Source organism: Rhamphochromis sp. 'chilingali', assembly GCF_963969265.1.
Source record: "Rhamphochromis sp. 'chilingali' genome assembly, chromosome: 3".
NCBI classification, from domain to species: domain Eukaryota; kingdom Metazoa; phylum Chordata; class Actinopteri; order Cichliformes; family Cichlidae; genus Rhamphochromis; species Rhamphochromis sp. 'chilingali'.
Genome location: NC_137931.1, coordinates 19,243,032 through 19,264,877, shown reverse-complemented (window position 1 = coordinate 19,264,877; position 21,846 = coordinate 19,243,032). Strand labels below are relative to the sequence as shown.

General features: G+C 40.1%; 1 protein-coding gene across 1 annotated transcript; it reads right to left on the bottom strand.

Moving 5' to 3' along the window:
- Positions 1–6,617: 6,617 nt before the first annotated feature.
- Positions 6,618–15,622, bottom strand: LOC308393686 (CD48 antigen-like; the record flags this gene model as incomplete). The annotated part of the gene is made up of 7 exons (XM_080877645.1): positions 6,618–6,679; positions 8,399–8,503; positions 8,583–8,679; positions 13,517–13,686; positions 13,783–13,908; positions 14,047–14,199; positions 15,568–15,622. The coding sequence occupies 7 exons, from the start codon at positions 15,620–15,622 to the stop codon at positions 6,618–6,620; spliced, it is 768 nt and encodes a 255-aa protein (XP_080733771.1).
- Positions 15,623–21,846: the final 6,224 nt, after the last annotated feature.

Genomic DNA, 21,846 nt, shown 5'->3' with positions numbered 1-21,846 from the left:
GCATCCCCTTTTCCCACTAGGTGTCACACCCGAGCTGTCAGCCATTCTCTGAAACACAGACTTACCTCTTCCAATGGCGTTGGTCGACTCTACCTTCTAGGTCTAGGTCACCCAGACACGCTTAACTTTCGGTTTCAGTCTTCGTCTCGCTGTTCTCGCAACCATTGGCTCCTCTTCCCCTGCTCGGTGACACACAAAGTTTAACCCAGCACTTTAGACGCTGTCCTCGCGTTCTCAAGCGTTGACACTCAATCAAAATTATTCGCCCTCAAAGTGTTAATATATGACACCAGCAACCCTTATGCGCAACGCGCTCACCTCCGTATACTTACCTCTCCAATAGTTCCTCGGATTAGTGTTTTTTCGTTTTTTCATTTATTTTAAACCCATTAACGGCGCTGCGCGTCCCTTATATACTTTACAGCAACACACCCTCAAGGGTCCCTCAACTTGTCCCGTACTAATAAATCTAAAACCAAGAAATCACCTTTATGTCATTATGTCAAAGCTTTCTCCATTTTGCACAGCCTGCCACAGGTTTAACAAAAAAATCGCTGCCCGAGAAGGCTCCCACATATCAAGGTGGTCGTTCTCACAAATTTCCAGCAGACCCTCAAATAAACAAAAACAACGACCCAGGCAGGCTTCCAGTTCAGCCTCCTCAATTTCTATGCACACCGAAAACTCATGGGGAGATTCTTCTGTCTCCCCGTGTCCTACACAATTCACCTCCAAATGATCCCCTACAATTGAAATTTCAGTGTGGAATGACGCAGAGATTAACATTCCCTTATTTATTTACTATATGTAACCTGAATTTTTCTCTCTCTTATCAAATAACAAAGGTTATCTTTAAAATTTGTTATTGAACTACTAATTGAGTTGCTTTTTATGGTATCAGTGGTAAACTACCCCTAAAAAGTCCACTTTATTGCGTGTTCATTGAGTTACTTCTATTAAGGCTATTTAACAAGTTAAATTTACACATACTCATTAATCTGTCACGCTTATTAGTGGCTCATGGTTGCTTAAAGCCTATGTCTGACTTGACCACAGAGTTAGAGCATCATTCAATCCTCTCAGGATGACCACTCCACTTACTCTGCATCCAGTCAGCTCATGAATTAACAACACTTGCAGACTGTAACCCTTTTATTTTTTGTTTATGCCTTCAAATCCACCTTAAATCTTCTTACCTAAACGTTGGTTTTACACACAAACAATTCTTATATTCTATTTTGAAACGCTGTCACCATTCATATATTTACAATGTTATTATTTACTAAGCCAGCATTTTAATTGCAGACATTTATCCACATTTGCAAACAATAGTTATAGAGCTGAATGACACAGAAAACCGAAAGCATAGTCCTCTCATGCGCTCTGCCTCAGCTGCCTCATTTGCATGCACACACACTCTTCATCTAAGAATAGCAGCAGGCAGTCAGTGCATTGCTGACTCGACCCACAGAGATCTTTTTTTTTTATTACAGAGACGTCTTATATTTACAACCACTGTCAGATCTGTCAGCTTTAGCGCCTACACAATTTCGACAAATTTAAAAATAACCGCCCAGCGGATAAACTCCCTGAGTTTTTTGCGATCAATTCACCAGTATCTGTCCAACAGTTTCTGGCCTCATCTCTAAACTCCCTAACTCAATTTAAAAGTGTCCAACACCCAAGGTCCAACCTTTGCTGCCCAAAAAAGCGCAGATACCGTTCCAAACGGTAAGGAGACTCTAACTCCTAGTTATTCTGGAGCGCCCCAAACTCCACAGTAACCAACTGACTATCCCTCTTTGAGGACAATGCCTAAGCGTCCTTGGCATTGGCAAGCGTTACCTCTGAGCACTGCGCTTCCTAGAACCCCCACGGTTCCGTTCTAAAATAATTTATAATACTTTGAAACAACAATCAACACCCGAAACAAGTGTATAACTGAAGCAGGTCCAACCTTATAACCAAAAAATAAGCAAATTCCCTAACATACTAAAATCATTAAGCAGTCCACTGCTTCCCACGGTCCAACCGTATTAAATCCTTTAAGCGGTCCAACCGCATTCAATCAGTCCAACTGCTTTAGATCCTCCGACTCTTATCAAAATCAAAACAGACATCCACCAGTAATTTCAGCGAGCGGACTTTTAATTTTCACAGCCCAATTTGACACACTTTGGAAATAATTCAACAGGTAGTGTCTTACCTTTTTAAATATGATGCGCCGGCGTGCGTCCACTCACTTTTGACCACTGGCCAAGTCTGCCCGTCTGACCACCTCGGACCACCGCTCACACCTCCACTTTTCTCCCTTACTCAACCACCGGACGAAGCCCCCAAATGTTAAGATTCAAGAATTGAGGAAGGGTACAAGAGGTGATCGAAAAATAACCACACTGGTCCGGCCGGGTGAAGTCAAACGAAGATTTTAATTCACACGTGGGAAGATCACTGAAAACAGCAATTGATCTTCGACTTACTAAAGCACAAACAATTATTTTATAACATCAGGGTTTGTTTACTGACGCCCCTTCATGCGTCACCGATACATTTTATACATAGATCAGATCAACATCATCATGACTTTTCACCCAGAAAATCATCTTCTATTTTCATGGCTTGTACTTTCCGTTCTTGTCTTAAAATGAATTGTTCCTCTTTCTTGTCTAGACCTAACTAATCTCTCCTCTAAATAAATCTTAACTAATGTGTGTGTACGTGTTGACCTCACATGCTCTTTGTGTCACCTCTTCACCTCCTACTGTCTGTGTCTCGTCCTCAAATGCTCTTTCTCAATTCACCTGTTGCACTTCTGACCTTTCACTAGACCAGAAGCTCACTGAGACTATGTGTATGTCTTCTACTAAATAAATGTTTTAACCAAGAACCTCTACTAAAACCTTAATATAAAATGACCTGATATAAGTGTTTTGTAAGCATGTATTGCAATTCCTTCTATGTTCTAGTTTTCCCTCAGCATGTATCACCTAGACACTCTCACTAGATGAAGCTCAAAACCATTAATGAACCTGAACATCAACTCAAATAAGCACAGATATGCAATATGTATAAAATAATTATAACTGCACCTGAAATACAAAGTTAACATCATCATAAACATCTTAAGGCCATCTTAAAGCTATCTGTTACATTGTTAAAACAATGATTATACTGCAGATTATATTATGCTGGTAAAACACTTTTCTATTCATCCCCACAGCATCCACAGATGCAGCAGCTCATAACAAAGTGGTGCAAACAGAGTTGAATCCACATTTGACCAAGTTTGCCAAAGAGTTCTTGCTGATTTCAGTCAATCTGGAGACTTGAAGCCTGAGAAGCATGTTTTCAAATAAGTTTCTGAGGTTTCTGAGGTTTGAACTCTCACAAATATCCCCTCAGGGTCCAAGAAAGCTCTTAAAACAACTAGTTTTTCAGCAAATTTTAGAGAACGTTTCCAAACACTGAGGCCCTAAATTTAACACAGTAGACTTTTCTTAATATAAACTTTATGCAGAGATTTTGGATGATGGAGAAATAAAAGACAAATCCAGATTAATACTATGCTCTCCATGTGTGTCAGTCTCTGTTAAGACATGTTTGCCTGCAGTTTGGCACCTGTTTGTGCTAAAATCTGCATTCCATGATTAGAGTAAAGCTTTACATGATGACAGATGCCCCTGAACTACACCCACAACCTATCTGCAAGGGGGAAGGGGGACCATTGGAGCCTTTACTTAAGTGCAACTCCAAATAAATTTAGAAGAAAACGTCCCATTATGAGGAAAAATGACAATAAAGGACTATTCTATTCTATACAAGTCCAAACTCTCAAACCACTTTGCTATCTGCAAAGAAGTCTTTGCATTTTCCTGTTTGTGGAGACACATTTCTTCCTCTAAAAGTCAGTCATGATGACATGTATGCACCTTGGTGGGCACTTTCTCTGAATCTCTGTATTTTTCACTCCTCAACACCAAATCATTAAAAAACATATACAATCTAGGATCCATCAACCTACAAATTTGTCACTTGAGCTGCTCAAATTTAGATTAGAAAGCAGGTGAGACTTATAGCAAGTTGTATTCAGAACTGAACTATACGACTGAACAGAAAAATCTGTCCGTGTTTGGTTCCCATGCTCCTCATTTCCCTGTCAGTCCTGTCTGCACATGTAAAAGTAGGTCCACTTTCTACTGTCGTTCAATCATCACTCGCTCTCCTTGAAAGGTGTTGTTTGGTGAGACCCTCCCTGTCCTTCATGCTTCAAAATTTAAATTTCATCCATCTTCTTTCCAGCTCTGGGCTGTCAAGCTCAGGAAGACTTGTCTTGAAGTTAGCACTTACAGTATGTAAACTAATGTGTTTGAACACATAAGTGTGTCCTCCCACCGACCTCCAAAGAAGAAGAAAAATAAGCTCTGTGTCACTTTTTTAAAGAAGGCTTGTTGACCTTCAGCCACCAGGTGACACAAATAATGGCTGATAAACTGCTAGGAGACGGCCAGATTCAAATCTGGAAACTTTCCTTGCATATTCTGTGCCATGTTATCATCATTGCACCTTTTCATCCCTGCAGATTCTAGCTGCCCTAGCTGCTGGGAGGACACACTTATGTGTTCAGACACATTAGTTTAAATACTGTAAGCCACTGAGCTCACGAGTTTGGAGTTGCTATCAGAGGCCATAAATCTGAAGACAGAGGAGATGCTGTCTGTGTCAAAGCCGGGGCCTGATTCTTCTACCTCTGCAACCCAATGGACAGGTTAGTCACCAGCAACCCTCGGCTATTTAGTCCCAATTGATCTAACTATATGTTTTTGTAACTGTGTTTTCATTTTAAAACAACTATGTGCATAATAATTATTCTGCATTTCTTTGGCATTTAAGTGCAAATGACTAGTTAAGGAACAGAGTGAATGCTAGTCATTATCCTTGGAATCCCAGTGACTAACAAAGGGATGCTAGTGACCACCAGGGAATTATCAATCCACTGACTAGCTTAGTAAAGCAGGAATTACACTTTCTGTAGCTGTAACTCTATTAGGATTTCTCCTGGGTATGAGTGATGTAAATTTTGTGTAAGAGTCTATGCAAATGGCTGTTTTCTTGTAATTCTGCAGACTCGTCTGCACAGAATTTGCATTACAGTGTATGAACTGCAGATGTTCCTCAGGCAGTGTTGTTATGTGAATTCAGTTGCAAAGAGGGTGATGAACCAAAAACCTCCTGATTACTTTGGTCACTAGCAGATTACAGCGGTCTCCAGCAGTTTGCATGGAGGTTGTCAACTTGTGTGCAAGCACTCATCAACTACTACTGGAGTGGTAGTGAAACTCTGAAAAGTGTGATTCAAACAGGAAATGGAGAATGCTCGCCTTCAACGTAAAAGTTGTACCTATGTGCTACTCCCAATATGTTTCACAAGGTGCAGCTTTTACTCTGAAGGCAAACGTCCTCTGTTTCCAGTTTTAAAGGAACAATTTCACTACAGAGTGTTTGTAGACAAGTCAGCATCTTCCATTCAAACAACGAGGAATCGCAGCAAACTGCAAGGCAAGTTTTACCAACCGTTTAGGGAATAGAGATTTTTCCCTCGGGGCATAGTGCTGACTGGTCGGTGGGTCTATGTGACTTAGGCCTTAATTGTCACTATGACTGTCACACATCCAAAATGGCAAATAGGTTAATGTCATGTGTTTAGTAGTCACATGAATGCAAGACCTCAATATGCAAAGATTGAATTAATGCAAATTTAAAAATAGATATTTCTCCTAAAAACTTCTTTCACTCTCGACATTCACACATGAAGAACAAGCCTACCAACACCGTCTGACGGCTGCTGCTGTTGTATTGTAAAATCAGTGATTGTATAAAGGATTTTTACTAGTTAATGGGTTAAACATAGTTTTGAGAGCTTAAATTCTGGTGAAACTTCTTCAACACATGTGTGCATTATACTGTAAAGATCCTAATTAAAGTAAAACAAGGCTCACAAGGCTTGGGCTGTACTTTCATGCCATTCCAATTTGTACCACTAGACGATGCAGTGGGTCTGTGCAATCTTTCAATCAATCTTTAGGCTAAAAAGAAAAGATAGTATAGAAAAGATAAGATAGAAAAGAGTATAACTACAAAAAGTCCCTGTAAAACACAGGAAAACACCACAGTCTTAAGTTTTTCGAATGGGTTTGAATGGCAGTGGGAAATTCCTGGAAACACGTGAATGCAGAGTAAATCACTCCAAACAGAATCAAATGCAGGTTCACTCGCTTACTGTGACTCAGTGATTTATTATTTTGGACAGTGACAAATTAAATGACTCAGTAAGAAAAGATCCAGCTGTTCCATGCTTTCTCATTCCTGCACCCAAAATAAAAAATTATGTGCAAGACCAATTTGCCACTAAACATGTTCACATAATCTGGATCTTATTATAAACACAAAGCAATTTCCATCAGTGTTAATAAAGCATGATACAAGTTCGTTTTTAAATAATTTCAGCTGGAGATTTGTATTGTTTTATTGTACGTTTAAGTTCTGAAACCAAACTATCCATTAATAAGGAAATAAACCTCCACATCCAGTTGTTGTCGTCTAGCTTTACAGACCGTCCACTAGTAAAAGCTGAACCATCTGAGTGTATGGCGAACTCTGGTGGACAGATAAGGATACTCGCCTGCAGCAGCACAACAATGTAAACAATGATTATATTCATAAATATATTCAATAAAGGACTGAAAATTCATCACATTTTTGCGGATCTTTGAAATTTTACCATCAATTATCTGTAAATGCTGAAGACTGAACGTGGCGACACTGACATGGTATCTGTAGTATATTAAAAAAACAACATATCTACCAAATTCAGCGCACCAAAGTCACCGCCTGTGTGTGTGTGTATGTGTCTTGATGACCACTGGACACACAGACACACACAAAGTAAAATTTTCTGTTCTCTTCTCTCACATTGACCACTTCTGCATGAACACACAGAACATACTGACCAATAGGAAAGTTCCCTTCACCCATTCACTGACTGAGGACAGTTTTATTTGGCGGTGTACTTTGTAAATATCTCATTTCTGTACACTTAACCCCCATTTTGCTGCAAAGGTCACAGTCACTGAGGAAGAACCTCTAGTCTTCAGTTTCTGGCTTCTGTTGTCTCGTCCTCCTGTTTTCACTCCTGTATGGGTGCCTCTTCATCATTTGAAGTCTGTGCAGACTTCTCTGTTAAATGATGAAAAGTGTTTCACTGTAAAGATTCCTCTGACATGTCTAAAATTAAAGTCTGCATCATACATGCCCATATGGAAAAGATATATATAAATCTTATAAAGTTTGTATCTGTCTTGTGTGAAACTTGAATGAAAAGCATACAAGAGTGAAAACAGATATAAGATCCCTTGAAAAATTATATAAATGAAACTTGTATGTTTTGGATACTTCCTAAAACAATGTATGAAAGTAATGAGAAAGTGGCCACTTTCATGAGTAAATCATGTAAGCCTTACTGTATATGATTCACTATATGAAGTAGGCCACAAGTCTTTTATTTTTAATAGTTTTTACTATTTCTTTTCCATATGGGTATCTACTGCAGATCTCAGGATAACTGAGCATTACTAAGCAGGGTAATTTAAATCCATTATAAAACCTGAGGATGAAAGTCTTTAAGGAGTTCAGTTAAACGTTTTAATAGAATAATCTGTTTGATTTTGGAGCCATGTGGGCGCTAAGCTTTGTATTTGCTCTTGTACTTTTAGCATTCCCTTTCAATATGATCAAGTTGTATTCACTAGGATCATTGATGGAGCCTGGATGCATTCCCTGGTCCTCTGCAAGAGTCACTGTTAAATGTTAAAAAAAAGACCGTCAACCATCACTCTGCATCTGTCACACCTGTGTCCATCTCACTGAGAGATCGATTAAACGATTAAAACTGACTCAGAATCCATTTGACTTCATCACAGGTCACTCAGGCTGAGCATGTTTCCTCTATGTGATGAAAAAAAATTACTTTATTGTTATTATTCGACATCTGCCATAGAATTTTTTTAATATAATAACTGTACAAAAGATGTACATTTTTAGGATATTATATGTGTTATTAATAGATTTGATCTTTAAATCTGAGCCGTTTTCAACCAACTTCAGCACAAAACCTCCACCCAATCTCCTCTTTGTCCTCTTTCCTGCTGTCTCTGATGTAATCAGTGTCTCTGTGGTCGGGCCTCGCAGCTCAAACATACAGTAAAATAAAGAATAAGATAAATAATCTCTGTAAGTTGAAATCTTAATAACAAAAAGAAAAAGTATACAAATAAATAAATAAATAAAATGCCATTTTAAAAAACGCAGGCAGAGTAACTGTAATCTTTTTCTGGATTCTTACCTGGATTAGCTTTTATGTGCTTGTGCCAAATAAAGAAGCCAGACAGGGCCACCACAATCAGCAATACAGTAAATACTAGTCGTGTGAACATAACAGCAAAATTTCCTACAACAAAGAAAGAATAAATTAATAACACTGTAAATGTTTACAAGAATGATGCACATGTGTTGGTGTGATAACTAACTGCTTGTGAATGGGATGATGACGTCATCACTGCGTTCACTGCTGACTGGGTTTTCCAGCTGACAGCTGATCGGTTTTCCAAACCACTTTGTATCATCCTAGAAATGTAGAGAATCAAAAGATCAAGGCAAGGCAAGGCAAATTTATTTGTATAGCACAATTCAACAACAAGGTGATTCAAAGTGCTTTACAGAGACATTAGAAACAAAAACAAATAAAAAGCATGATTTAAAATTTATTAAAACAAGCAAACAAACAAACTAACTAAACACACACATTTCACACCTGTTCGCGCGATCTGAACCCTTATCGTAAGGGGAGCTACCAGTCCTTCTGTGGACGAGCTACTTTCTATTTTAAATTCCCTGAATTTAAAATACTCTCTAGACCCAGTCTAGACCCAGCTGGGGAGCTACCCAGAGCTCTAAACCCACTTAACAAACAAACAAACAAACAAAACAGTATATAAAATCAAAACAGATAAAATCAGAACAGTAGATAAAATCAGTAGTTAGTGTAAGTTTTGAAATTTAAGCTTAAAAGTGCGGATTTGGTGCTTTATTCAAATGCAGCTGAGAACAGGTGAGTCTTCAACCTGGATTTAAATAAACTGAGTGTTTCAGCTGATCTGAGGCTTTCTGGGAGTTTGTTCCAGATATAAGGAGCATAAAAGCTGAATGCAGCTTCTCTGTGTCTGGTTCTGACTCTGGGAACTGATAAAAGACCGGATCCAGATGACCTGAGGGATCTGGAAGGTTCATACTGGGTTAGGAGGTCACTGATGTATTTTGGTCCTAAACCATTCAGAGCTTTATAGGCCAGCATCAGAACTTTAAAGTCTATCCTCTGACGGACAGGCAGCCAGTGTAAAGACCTCAGAGCTGGACTGATGTGGTCCACTTTTTTGGTCTTAGTGAGGACTCGAGCAGCAGAGTTCTGAATGAGCTGTAGTTGTCTGACTGATTTTTTTAGGTAGACCTGTAAAGATGCTGTTACAGTAATCAAGCCTCCTAAAGATGAATGCATGGACTAGTTTTTCCAGGTCCTGTTGAGACATCAGATCTTTTATCCTTGAAATATTCTTGAGGTGATAGTAAGCTGACTTTGTTATTGTCTTAATGTGTTTTTCTAAGTTTAGGTCTACATCCATCACTACACCCAAATTTCTCGCCTGGTTTGTGGTTTTTAGGTGTATAGATTGAAGTTCTCTGGTGACCTGTAATCGTTTTTCTTTGGCGCCAAAGACTATTACTTCAGTTTTGTTTTTGTTTAGTTGGAGAAAATTGTGGCACAACCAGTCATTAATTTCCTCAATGCGTTTACCAAGAGCCTGTACAGGGCCTTGGTCTCCTGGTGACATTGTGATATATATTTGTGTGTCATCTGCATAGCTGTGATAGTTTATTTTGTTGTTCTTTATAATCTGTGCCAGTGGGAGCATGTAAATGTTAAACAGAGGGGGTCCCAAGATGGAACCTTGGGGAACTCCACATGTGATACTTGTCTGCTCAGATGTGAAGTTACCTATTGATACAAAGTATTTCCTTTTTTCTAAGTATGTTTTGAACCAGTTTAGTACAGTTCCTGAAAGACCTGTCCAGTTCTCCAGTCGTTTGAGTAATATGTTGTGGTCAACTGTATCAAATGCTGCACTGAGATCCAGCAAAACCAAGACTGACATTTTTCCACTGTCTGTATTCAGACATATGTCATTGAACACTTTGGTCAGAGCGGTTTCAGTGCTGTGGTTCTGTCTAAAACCTGACTGGAAAGCATCGTAGCAGTTATTCTGTTTTAAGAAGTAACTGAGCTGTTGAGAAACTGCTTTTTCAATGATCTTACTTAAAAATGGGAGATTTGAGATCGGCCTGTAGTTTTTCATTTGTGTCTTGTCAAGATTGTCCTTTTTCAGTATAGGTTTGATTACAGCAGTTTTTAGTGGTTCTGGAAACACACCTGACATTAAGGAAAAGTTGACGATCTGTAACAGGTCTGACTCCAAAGTCTTTGAGACCTTTTTGAAAAAACTTGTTGGCAGGACATCTAAACAGCAAGAGGAGGAGTTCAGTTGACCTAAGATGTCCTCCAGGTCTTTGCTGTTAATCGGGTGAAACTGTTTGATGGTGTTTAAACAGTTTTTCGGTGGACACAGTACATATCCTGGATCTGCTGTTGATGTACCAATTGCTTGTCTAATCTTTTGGATTTTTCTGTGAAGAATTTGGCAAAGTCATTGCAGGCCATGGTTGAATGAAGTTCAGCTGGCACTGACACAGGGGGGTTTGTTAGCCTGTCAACTGTAGAAAATAAGACCCGAGCATTATGGCTGTTTTTAGTGATGATGTCAGAGAAGTAGGACCTTCTTGCACTCCTCAGTTGTAAATTATAATTGTGAAGTTTCTCTTTATAAATGTCATAGTGAACCTGGAGGTTTGTTTTTCTCCATCTGCGCTCAGCTTTCCTACACTCTCTTTTTTCATTTTTCACTAGTGTGGAGTTTCTCCATGGAGACTTTTTCCTTCCAGAGATAACCTTCACCTTAATGGGGGCAATAGTATCCATTACATTTAACATTTTTGCATTAAAACTATTGACGAGCTCATTGACTGAACCTTTGGACAGGTCAGGTGTTAATGGGAAGACCTGGTTAAAGATCTCACTACTGTCTTCAGTTATACACCGTTTTGTGATCACTGCTGTTGATGTATTTGTGTGGGCTGAGATTTTACTTTCAAAGAAAACACAGTAATGATCAGACAGGCCCACATCAGACACAGTAATGTTTGAAATGCTCAGGCTCTTGGAGATCAGTAGGTCGAGTGTGTGTCCTCTATTATGTATGGCCTCTGTTACATGCTGAGTCAGCCCAAAGTTGCCCAGAGTGTTACTCAGGTCTTTAGTCCCTTTGTCCTGAGGGTTGTCCACATGGATGTTAAAATCCCCAACAATAATTACACAGTCGAAATCAACACAGATCACAGACAGCAGTTCACTGAGGTCATTAAAAAAGTCTGTGCAGTATTTGGGAGGCCTGTAAACATTAAGAAACACAACTTTGGATGGGGCCTTCAGCTGTAAAGCCACATATTCAAAAGACTGAAAACTTCCAGGAGATAGCTGCTTACATTGAAATGATTCATTAAATAAGACAGCAACCCCCCCTCCTCTCCTGCTCGCCCTGACCTCACTGATAAAACTGTAGTTAGGAGGGGTCGTCTCGATGAGAACAGCTCCACTGTTACTTTGGTCCAACCAAGTTTCAGTTAAAAACATAAAATCAAGGCTGTGCTCAGTGATTAAATCATTAATTAAAAATGTTTTCCCAGCTAAAGATCTAACGTTTAATAAAGCCAACTTAAGTGTTTTAGAGGCATTACTTGTCCCCTCGTGTTTGGGAGCAGTCTGTGGTACACAAGGTATGTTTACTATATTTAAAGATCTTTTAGAGTGCAGCTCTCTGTGTTTTGACCAGGCCACATGTCTCCTTCTGTCACCTAAAAGTACAGAAATTTTAAAACCTTCTAGTAAACAGGGTCCCAGCTTCTCCTGGGAAAAGTCACCACTGCCATAATCCTCGCAGCCCGGACCCTCCACACATCACACATCAGACTGCGGAGACAAAGCATGAAGGTGGTAAGGAGGAACTAAGGGGGGCGAGGCTGAGCAATGTGACTTCGATTGCTCTGTTGAGGGTGGGGCTCGGTGGCAAACCTTTGGCTGCTTTGGTGGGGGGTTTATGGGGGACAAAGAGGGATTGGGCCGGGGGGTAGATCTGAGCCCAGCATTGACCCGCTCCATCATCTCTTCAGTGAATTTCAGGTGTGGGGAGGAGGGAGAAAGGGAGGGGGATGAGGGTGATGGGGGTGATGGCCTGTCAGGGGTTTGGGGGACTGGGGAAGATCCTGGTCCTGGTCGTTGGTGTTGTTGAGAGAGTTGGAGGCAAATAGGGACCCCTCTTCTTGCCTCTTCTTGCCTCAGATGTCTCTCCTTTCTGAGGCTCTTCCCGGGTGGGGGCAGATGGAGCTCCTCCTCAAGGTTTCTGCTGGGCTTTGTCTGTTCTTGGAGTACTGTTTGTTCCTCTTTATGAGATAACTCCTCGTTTATCTCAGCCTTGGCTCCAAGCACAGATGGATGACGTATGGAATAAAACAAGTTGGAGGTGAACAGTTTCACCCCTGACTTGTTAAAATTAAATCCATTTGCTTTAAACAGATGCCTGCGTTCCCAAAAAATATTAAAGTTGTTGATAAAATGCACTGAGTGGTCAGCACATGCTGATATAAGCCACTTATTCAGTGTAAACAGCCTGCTGAATCTCTCGTCTCCTCCTCTGACCGGCGGTACAGGCCCACTGATGAATACAGCTGCATTCAGAGAGTTTATAGTGTTTAATAATCCAATAAAGTCCCGTTTCAGAACCTCCGACTGTTGTTTGGACACATCGTTTGACCCTGTATGCAGAACAATGTTTGTCACAGTTGGATATTCATCTGCAATTTGAGGAATTCTCTCCTTCAGGATGTTGACCATATCGTTAGGAAAGCAGAGGACTTTAGTGTTCTTACCGCACATGCTTTGTACATCCTTTACGGCAGAGTCACCCACAACTGAAATTTAACAGAATTTTCGGGAAATATAAAATAAAAGTGCATGAGACCATTTCCATCTATTACTGTTACGTGCTTGTTGTGAGGTGTAATAATGTACTGTATGTTTAAAACAGCATCACTCTACTGGGGCAGCTCTTATTCCCTGTTTATCCAAGCTAAAACTAGCTTTAGATTGGCTGCCCCTCACCTGTTCAACTTCTTGTTAATGCATTTATCTGACATGGCTTACATGGCTAATCAGGTAAATGACAGCAAATTGATACATTTAAGTAGACAAAAAATGAGCAGCTGACTTGTTATGTGAACAATCAGATCCTGTTTGTACCTTTGCTATGCTGAGCTGATTGCTTGAAGACTGAACTCTTTGCTTGGCACTTATCACCCAGGAATAGATGACTGGTTCGACGCCTGTGATGGCTTGGGCTTCACAGGTGAGAGTACAGATGGTCATCTCAGGGTTGCATGATTTGGAGACAGTGGGTTTGGGGACAGCAGCTGATAATTAAAAGCAGCAAACAAACAAGCTAATTATTTAAAATATGGTGGAAAAAATGATTCAAAGCAAACTTCAGTCTGAATTCGTCCACTTACAGATAACAGTGATTTCAGTCGGGTTCATGACTCTGTTGTTGATCTCTGCTCTGTAGATGCCGCTGTCCTTTACAGTCAGGTTTGAGATGGTCAGAGCTCCAGTGTTGAAATCAAGCTTACACCGACCTAAGAACATGACCATAGTAGCATGATGTGTTTCAATAGATTATTAGGTAGTTTCACAATTTTTTTGTCTGAAGATGGCAGCATGAAAACATATCATATAGTCTGTGTATACACAGAGTTGTTTGCTGTTAAATGTACCTTTAAACTCCCGGTATGCAAATGTTTCCTTGCCGTACCACTCCACAGCGATGTCCGGGCTGTGTTTCCACATGATGCTGGTGATGAGATTAGACATGGAGCCTGGTGATAGGACAGCTTCGTCTCCCAGTTTCTTGTAGGTGGCCCCATTGACTGCAAAATAAAAACATGACTTTCTCTTGTTTTTAAGCATTTGCAGCAAAATGTACAATATCACAAATATCACAGGTTAGCATAACTAGCAATGAAGCTACAATATGTAACCAAGTACCAGTGAAAGATACTATTTTGATTATTGCTGATGGTTCATCAATTTATGACCTTATAAATATGACTTTATACTTTGCAGTGTTCATTGGTTAACTAGCTATAGTTAAAAATGTGCCTTTGAAAATACAAATTAATGATTCCAGCTTTTCCAAATATATATAAAAACAGTTCAGGCCCATTTGGGGGCTCCTCAAGCTGAACTCAGAAGGACATTAGCTGTCAGTGTCCACAAGAGCCAGGATATCTTCTGTTTTGCCCACCTTCACCGATGATGACTTCACATTATAAATAGAACTTTTAATTGACATTAATTAATTAATTCACTTTAAACATGGCTTGAACAGAATGACTGACACTACACTGAGATGACAGACTACCAGTCTTTTCTCCCCTCTGTGAAGAGAGAACCTGTGAACCTGATTCTGCGCATTAAAGGGAGAATTTGTATGAATTAGAAAATCTTAATGTAAATGCAGCTCTTGTCCAAATGTGGCAGTGCAGTTTCTTATGTCTGTTACTTCAACTGCTGAAAGTAAAATGGACTACCATCATGTGGTTAAGAGACTGAAAAAAAGGTAAAAGAAACGACGCTGTGCATGCTTCCCCTCTTATCTGCTTTACCAAAAACAGTTATTTAGCTTACTTAGTTACTTTTGAGACTTTGCCTCAGGTTTGATAACTAAAGTGTTCATCCTAAAACTGGTATATTATACTGAAAATTGACTTTTATTACTCACTCTGAATCATTCTTAAATACTACTACTACTACTATTTAAATAACTAGGCTGCTTTCAAAGGTAACCTTAAAATATGAACTCTGTTGAACCGTGGCTTGTAAAAATGAAAAGGATTGAATGTGTTTGCAAGCAGTTTGCAAGCGCTTCACTATTAACACCTAACATACTTTATTGGAGGGTGAATGAAAAATTCCACCGCTCTATCTTTCAAGTTGTTAGAGTGAAAATATACCTTTAGTTGGTTTTATTTTTGGCTCACTTCTTGTTTTCAGTAATTTATGGGGCAACCTGATATCTTTTAAAATGCAAAGAATTCAAATTTTATGAACATTTAAAATAGCTGCAGTCATACGTGATACATAGTGTGTTTAAACATCGTTATTAATTATGTGAAGTAAGTTCTGTAAACCTTCACATATAACACTATAGGTTATATGTGTGCAAAATAGACATCTTTAGGTTGAGGCTATATTGATTACGTGTCCATACAAAAATACAAAACTCCCCAACTCACCTGAGATGACTCCTATTGCGATGGTCAGAATCATGAGTCCCACAGACAGAAACATCCTGTCAAAAGAGTCAAAAATAAGATGGAAAACAGCAAATAACCAGCTGATTATATGTGTGTGTATATATATATATATATATATATATATATATATATATATATATATATATATATATATATATATATATATATATATATATATATATATATATATATATATATATATATAATCACAGAAATAGGGGGAAACAGAGAGAAAACTGCAACAAGCATAGACTGACAAACTGAAAACGAGAAGAGGATTTATAAGGTGGCTCCTCTGCAGAGGGCGGCTCGATGAGCTATCTACTGAAATATAGTTTGGTTGTACTTTTACATATTATTTTTACATATTCAAGTGTTTATATGTTGTGTGTAATTCCTTTGCATTATATTTATATATCTATATATATTTAAAATATGAACCTGAATTATTCTGTAATATTATAAAATAACCAGAAGTTTAAAGTTAAGTAACCAAATATAATCTGCACTGCAATATTAAAGTGATAGTTTACACATTAATAATCATTCATCATTAGCAATAGTATTGATATGATTTGCACAGTGTGTCATTTTACGTTAGGTATTCTAAATATATTTGATGCATACGCCATTGAGCTGTTACAAATTTAAATTTAAAAATAAAACAGGAAGCTGAAAATAAAAAATAGCCCAGTTGCCTAGCAGCTGAACTCTGCATCAGATTAATAAGCACAGACCGCAGCCACAGTGATGTCATCTAGTAGAGGTTTGTGCATTTATATTAACAATGCTTGGTGCATGAACTCCACTACTACTGAGAGTCACTGCTCACCTAATGCGGAGTTTTTAATGGTCAAATGCAGACCTTATTGCCTCCCCAGAGAACTCACTTCTATCATACTCACTGCCGTGTATATACTCCCCAACGCTCCAGACCATCACAGACTACAGGACCACCAAACCCTCCCCCGCATCCTCTGATGTCTCCTTCCTCAACGAGCTCAACAACTTTTATGCTCATTTTGAGCGAGGGAACCCCACAACCACAACCAAAGCAGATGTGACACCAGACCACCAACCTCTGACTCTCTCCCCCACCGATGTAGGAGCGGTGCTGAGCAGGATCAATGTCCACAAGGCTGCAGGTCCTGATGGCATCCCCGGGCGTGTTCTCAGAGCGTGTTCTGGGGAGCTTGCAGGAGTGCTCACAGACATATTCAATCTGTCCTTGGCCCACGCTGTGGTACCGGCCTGCTTCAAATCCACCTCCATCGTCCCGATACCCAAAAACTCCAACCCATCTTGCCTCAATGACTACTGCCCAGTAGCACTCACCCCCATCATCACTAAGTGCTTAGAGCAGCTGGTCCTAGCACACTTCAAATCCTGTCTCCCCCTCACCCTGGACCCCCACCAATTCGCATACCGCCAGAACAGGAGCACAGAGGATGCAGTCTCCATCGCACTGCACTCTGTCCTCTCACACCTGGACAACAACAACACCTACGCCAGAATGCTGTTTATAGACTTCAGTTCAGCATCAATACAATCCACCCCTCACAACTCATCAGGAAACTGACAGACCTGGGCATCAGTTCCCTCATCTGCAAATGGTTACTGGACTTCCTGACCAACCGCCCCCAACATGTCCGGCTGGATAACCGCTGCTCATCTACAATCACAATGAACACTGGTGTACCACAAGGCTGTGTGATGAGCCCTTTCCTCTACTCCCTCTTCACCCACGACTGCAGACCTGCTGATGGTTCCAACACCATCATTAAGTTTGCAGATGACACCACGGTGATTGGCCTCATCAGTGACAACGATGAGGCCGCCTACAGGGAGGAGGTGGATCGTCTGGCTGAGTGGTGCGACACAAACAACCTGCTGCTTAACACCGAGAAGACCAAGGAGCTCATTGTGGACTACAGGAGGAATGCTGACCCACATCCACCCATCCACATTAAGGGGATGACTGTGGAGCATGTGAGCAGCTTCAAGTTCCTGGGAGTCCACATCTCCGAGGATCTCACCTGGACGACCAACTGCTCCAAGCTGGTCAAGAAGGCTCACCAGCGCCTCTGCCTTGGACCGGAAGGCGTTGCAGAGGGTTGTGAAAACTGCCCAGCGCATTGCCGGAGCACCACTTCCTGCCATAAAGGACATCTACAGGAAGCGGTATCTGAAAAGGGCTGGGAAAATCATCAGAGACCCCAGTCACCCATCACATGGACTCTTCACCCTCCTGCCCTCTGGGAGGCGCTACAGGAGCCTCCGGACTAAGACCACCAGGTACCGGAACAGCTTCTTCCCCACAGCTGTCAGACTCCTGAACTCTGCCTCCTGACATCTGACCCACGTTAACACATGGACTGAACATACACACACCCACAATGGACAACTGTACCCTCAAACACCCTAAATAATAACATGGACTGAACCACCACTCACAACCACTAGCACTTTATATAGCCTCTGTAGAAATTATATCTCACTTATCTTAACTGCACTACTGTATAGCTCTGTGTAAATAATCATTCTGTACATTTGATAATTTTTAACCCTACAACTGTTTACAACTTGCATAGTTCCCGTTTTTCTGTATAGCTGTATATCTCAGATTTCTGTAAAGTTATTTATTTCATATTCTGTATAGTTTTTCATATTTATATCCTGTTCATAGCCTGTACATAACTTGTACTCACTACAGCCTGTACATAAGATAAGATAAGATAACCTTTATTAGTCCCACACGTGGGAAATTTGTTTTGTCACAGCAGGAAGTGGACAGTGCAAAAGTTATGAGGCAAAAATTAGAATACAATAAGAATAAATACAGTACACAACTGTACAGAATAGAATAAAATAAAATACTATATACAGTAGAATAAAATAAAATAAATATACAATAAGATAAAAATAGAATACAAATACAAATACTATATACAACTGAGTAAAAATACAACGATGACAGAAAGGATTATTGCACTTAGTATTATTGCATATGTGTGGATGTGTGTGCTTGATCAGTTAAAGTCTTTATTATGGAGTCTGACAGCAGTGGGGAGGAAAGACCTGCGAAATCTCTCCGTCCCACACCGTGGGTGCCGCAGTCTCCCACTGAAGGAGCTGCTCAGTGCTGTCACAGTCTGCTGCATGGGGTGGGAGATGTTGTCCATCAGGGATGACAGCTTAGCCGCCGTTCTCCTGTCACTCACCACCTCCACTGGGTCCAGAGAGCATCCTAGAACAGAGCTGGCCCTTCGGATCACCCTGTTCAGTCTCTTCCTGTCCCCAGCAGAGATGCTGCCGCCCCAGCAGACCACGCCATAAAAGATAGCAGAAGCCACAACAGAGTCATAGAATTTCTTCAGGAGTGGGCCCTCCACTCCAAACGACCTGAGTCTCCGCAGCAGGTACAGCCTGCTCTGCCCTTTCCTGTAGAGGGCGTCTGAGTTATGAGTCCAGTCCAGTCTATTGTTCAGATGAACACCAAGGTACCTGTAGCTGTCCACAGCCTCAATGTCCATACCTTGGATGTTCAGTGGTTGCAGTGGAGAACATACCTATAGTTATAGAATATTCACAACATACTTCATACCGTGTACATTATAACATGCCATAATAGACCCATTTCTGTAATATACTCACATATTCAATTCAATTCAATTCAATTTTATTTATATAGCGCCAAATCACAACATAAGTCACCTCAAGGCGCTTCATAGATACAGAGAAAAACCCAACAATCATATGACCCCCTATGAGCAAGCACTTTGGCAACAGTGGGAAGGAAAAACTCCCTTTTAACAGGAAGAAACCTCCGGCAGAACCAGGCTCAGGGAGGGTTGGCTGTCTGCTGTGACTGGTTGGAGTGAGAGGAGGAAGACAGGATAAAGACATGCTGTGGAAGAGAGACAGAGGTTAATAACAGATATGATTCAATGCAGAGAGGTCTGTTAATACATAGTGAGTGAGAAAGGTGACTGGAAAGGAAAAACTCAATGCATCATGGGAATCCCCCGGCAGCCTATGTCTATTGCAGCATAACTAAGGGAGGATTCAGGGTCACCTGGTCCAGCCCTAACTATATGCTTTAGCAAAAAGGAAAGTTTTAAGCCTAATCTTAAAAGTAGAGATAGTGTCTGTCTCCCGAATCCAAACTGGAAGCTGGTTCCACAGAAGAGGGGCCTGAAAACTGAAGGCTCTCCCTCCCATTCTACTTTTAAATACTCTAGGAACAACAAGTAGGCCTGCAGAGTGAGAGCGAAGTGCTCTAATAGGGTGATATGGTACTACAAGGTCATTAGGATAAGATGGGGCCTGATTATTTAAGACCTTGTATGTGAGGAGCAGGATTTTGAATTCAATTCTGGATTTAACAGGAAGCCAATGAAGGGAAGCCAAAACAGGAGAAATATGCTCTCTCTTTCTAGTCCCTGTCAGGACTCTTGCTGCAGCATTTTGGATTAGCTGAAGGCTTTTCAGTGAGTTTTTTGGACATCCTGATAATAATGAATTACAGTAGTCCAGCCTGGAAGTAATAAATGCATGAACTAGTTTTTCAGCGTCACTCTGAGACAGGATATTTCTAATTTTAGAGATGTTGCGCAAATGGAAGAACGCAGTCTTACATATTTGTTTAATATGTGCATTGAAGGACATGTCCTGGTCAAAAATGACTCCAAGGTTCCTCACAGCGTTACTGGAGGCCAAGGTAATGCCATCCAGAGTAAGAATCTGCTTAGTTACCATATTTCTAGGCTTTTCAGGGCCGAGTACAATAACCTCAGTTTTATCTGAATTAAGAAGCAGAAAGTTAGCGGCCATCCAGGTCTTTATGTCTTTAAGACATTCCTGCAGTTTAACTAATTGGTGTGTGTCATCTGGCTTCATGGATAGATAGAGCTGGGTGTCATCTGCATAGCAGTGAAAATGTATGCTATGTCTTCTAATGATACTGCCTAAGTATCTATATTATTGCTAATATATATTGTAATATATCTATATCACTAAAGCACTTCTGGATGGATGCAAACTGCATTTCGTTGCCCTGTACCTGTGCATGTGCAATGACAATAAAGTTGAATTCTATTCTATTCTATTCCAGTTTGTGAAACACTGAGGTTTTCTATACAAGTTGAGTGAACAACGAAACACAACTCAAACATGAAGAATAATCCTTTCAAATGTGTCATTTGCTCCTTTAAGTTGCTGAGTCCTGATTGGTTCTCAGACTGGTTATCTAATGCAACAGTGAGCTAGACTTAGCAATCTGTAGTCAATTTATGGAAAAGGCACAAGTCTTTGAGGGCAGGAGGTATTTTTAATGTTCATGCGTCAGAGTAATTTTTTTGTATTTTTGTTATACATTACTAATCATTTAAAGAATAGACACTTAAAATTATTTTGCTTAGATTTCAACCAGTTGTTCTTACTGGCAAGCTAAAGCTATGTCATAGCCAGCTTAAAATGTTCACCAAGAGATCATTTGTGGTTGGTTGTCGCACATATCCAGGAAAGTTTCTCTGTTGGCAAAATAGTTTGTGGTGAGCCACAAGTACAGCTTGAGTGTGGCCTCACAGGGTTGCTAGATCAAGCAAACTTGAAATTGAGGAACCAGAAACTTTTCTTACCTGGATCATCAAGCTTTAAAATCTCCGGTTACCTGTTTTTCTTTTAAAAGACGTCATCTACTGGTTTGCAAAACCTTGAGGCTTTTTATACAAGATGAGCGTTTTCGTGTGTTGTTGGTGGTTGATTACTTTTTGTTACAATTAATTCAAAAATGAAAAGTATACCAGGAAAAGGAGACAGCAAATCTTAAGCTTTGATGTTGATGGTTATTGAAAGATGCTTCATGGATCAGCAATTCATGTAAGAGTAAAATGTGTGACTACCAATCTTTGATAACTACCCTATCAGAGTTATCACATGGAATATCTAGTGCAGCCTTTACCCGCCATTCTGTAATTGATAGAATGAAAATATTTATCATAGGAAGAAGCATGACATGACTACACCAATAAATCTCATTAATTTTATTGTCTTTGCTTCCATGATTTTACAAATATGATACTCGCTATCAGTAAAAATGCTAACAATTGACCTCTGACAAATAATGGATTCATGTACATTCACATCCTTAAGTACATTAAACACAGGGTACAAAATGACAGTTTTCACCTACAGTGCAAAAAAGTGATACAAAAAAGTGATGTAAAAGTATCACTTTTTTGCACCTGTAGAATACAT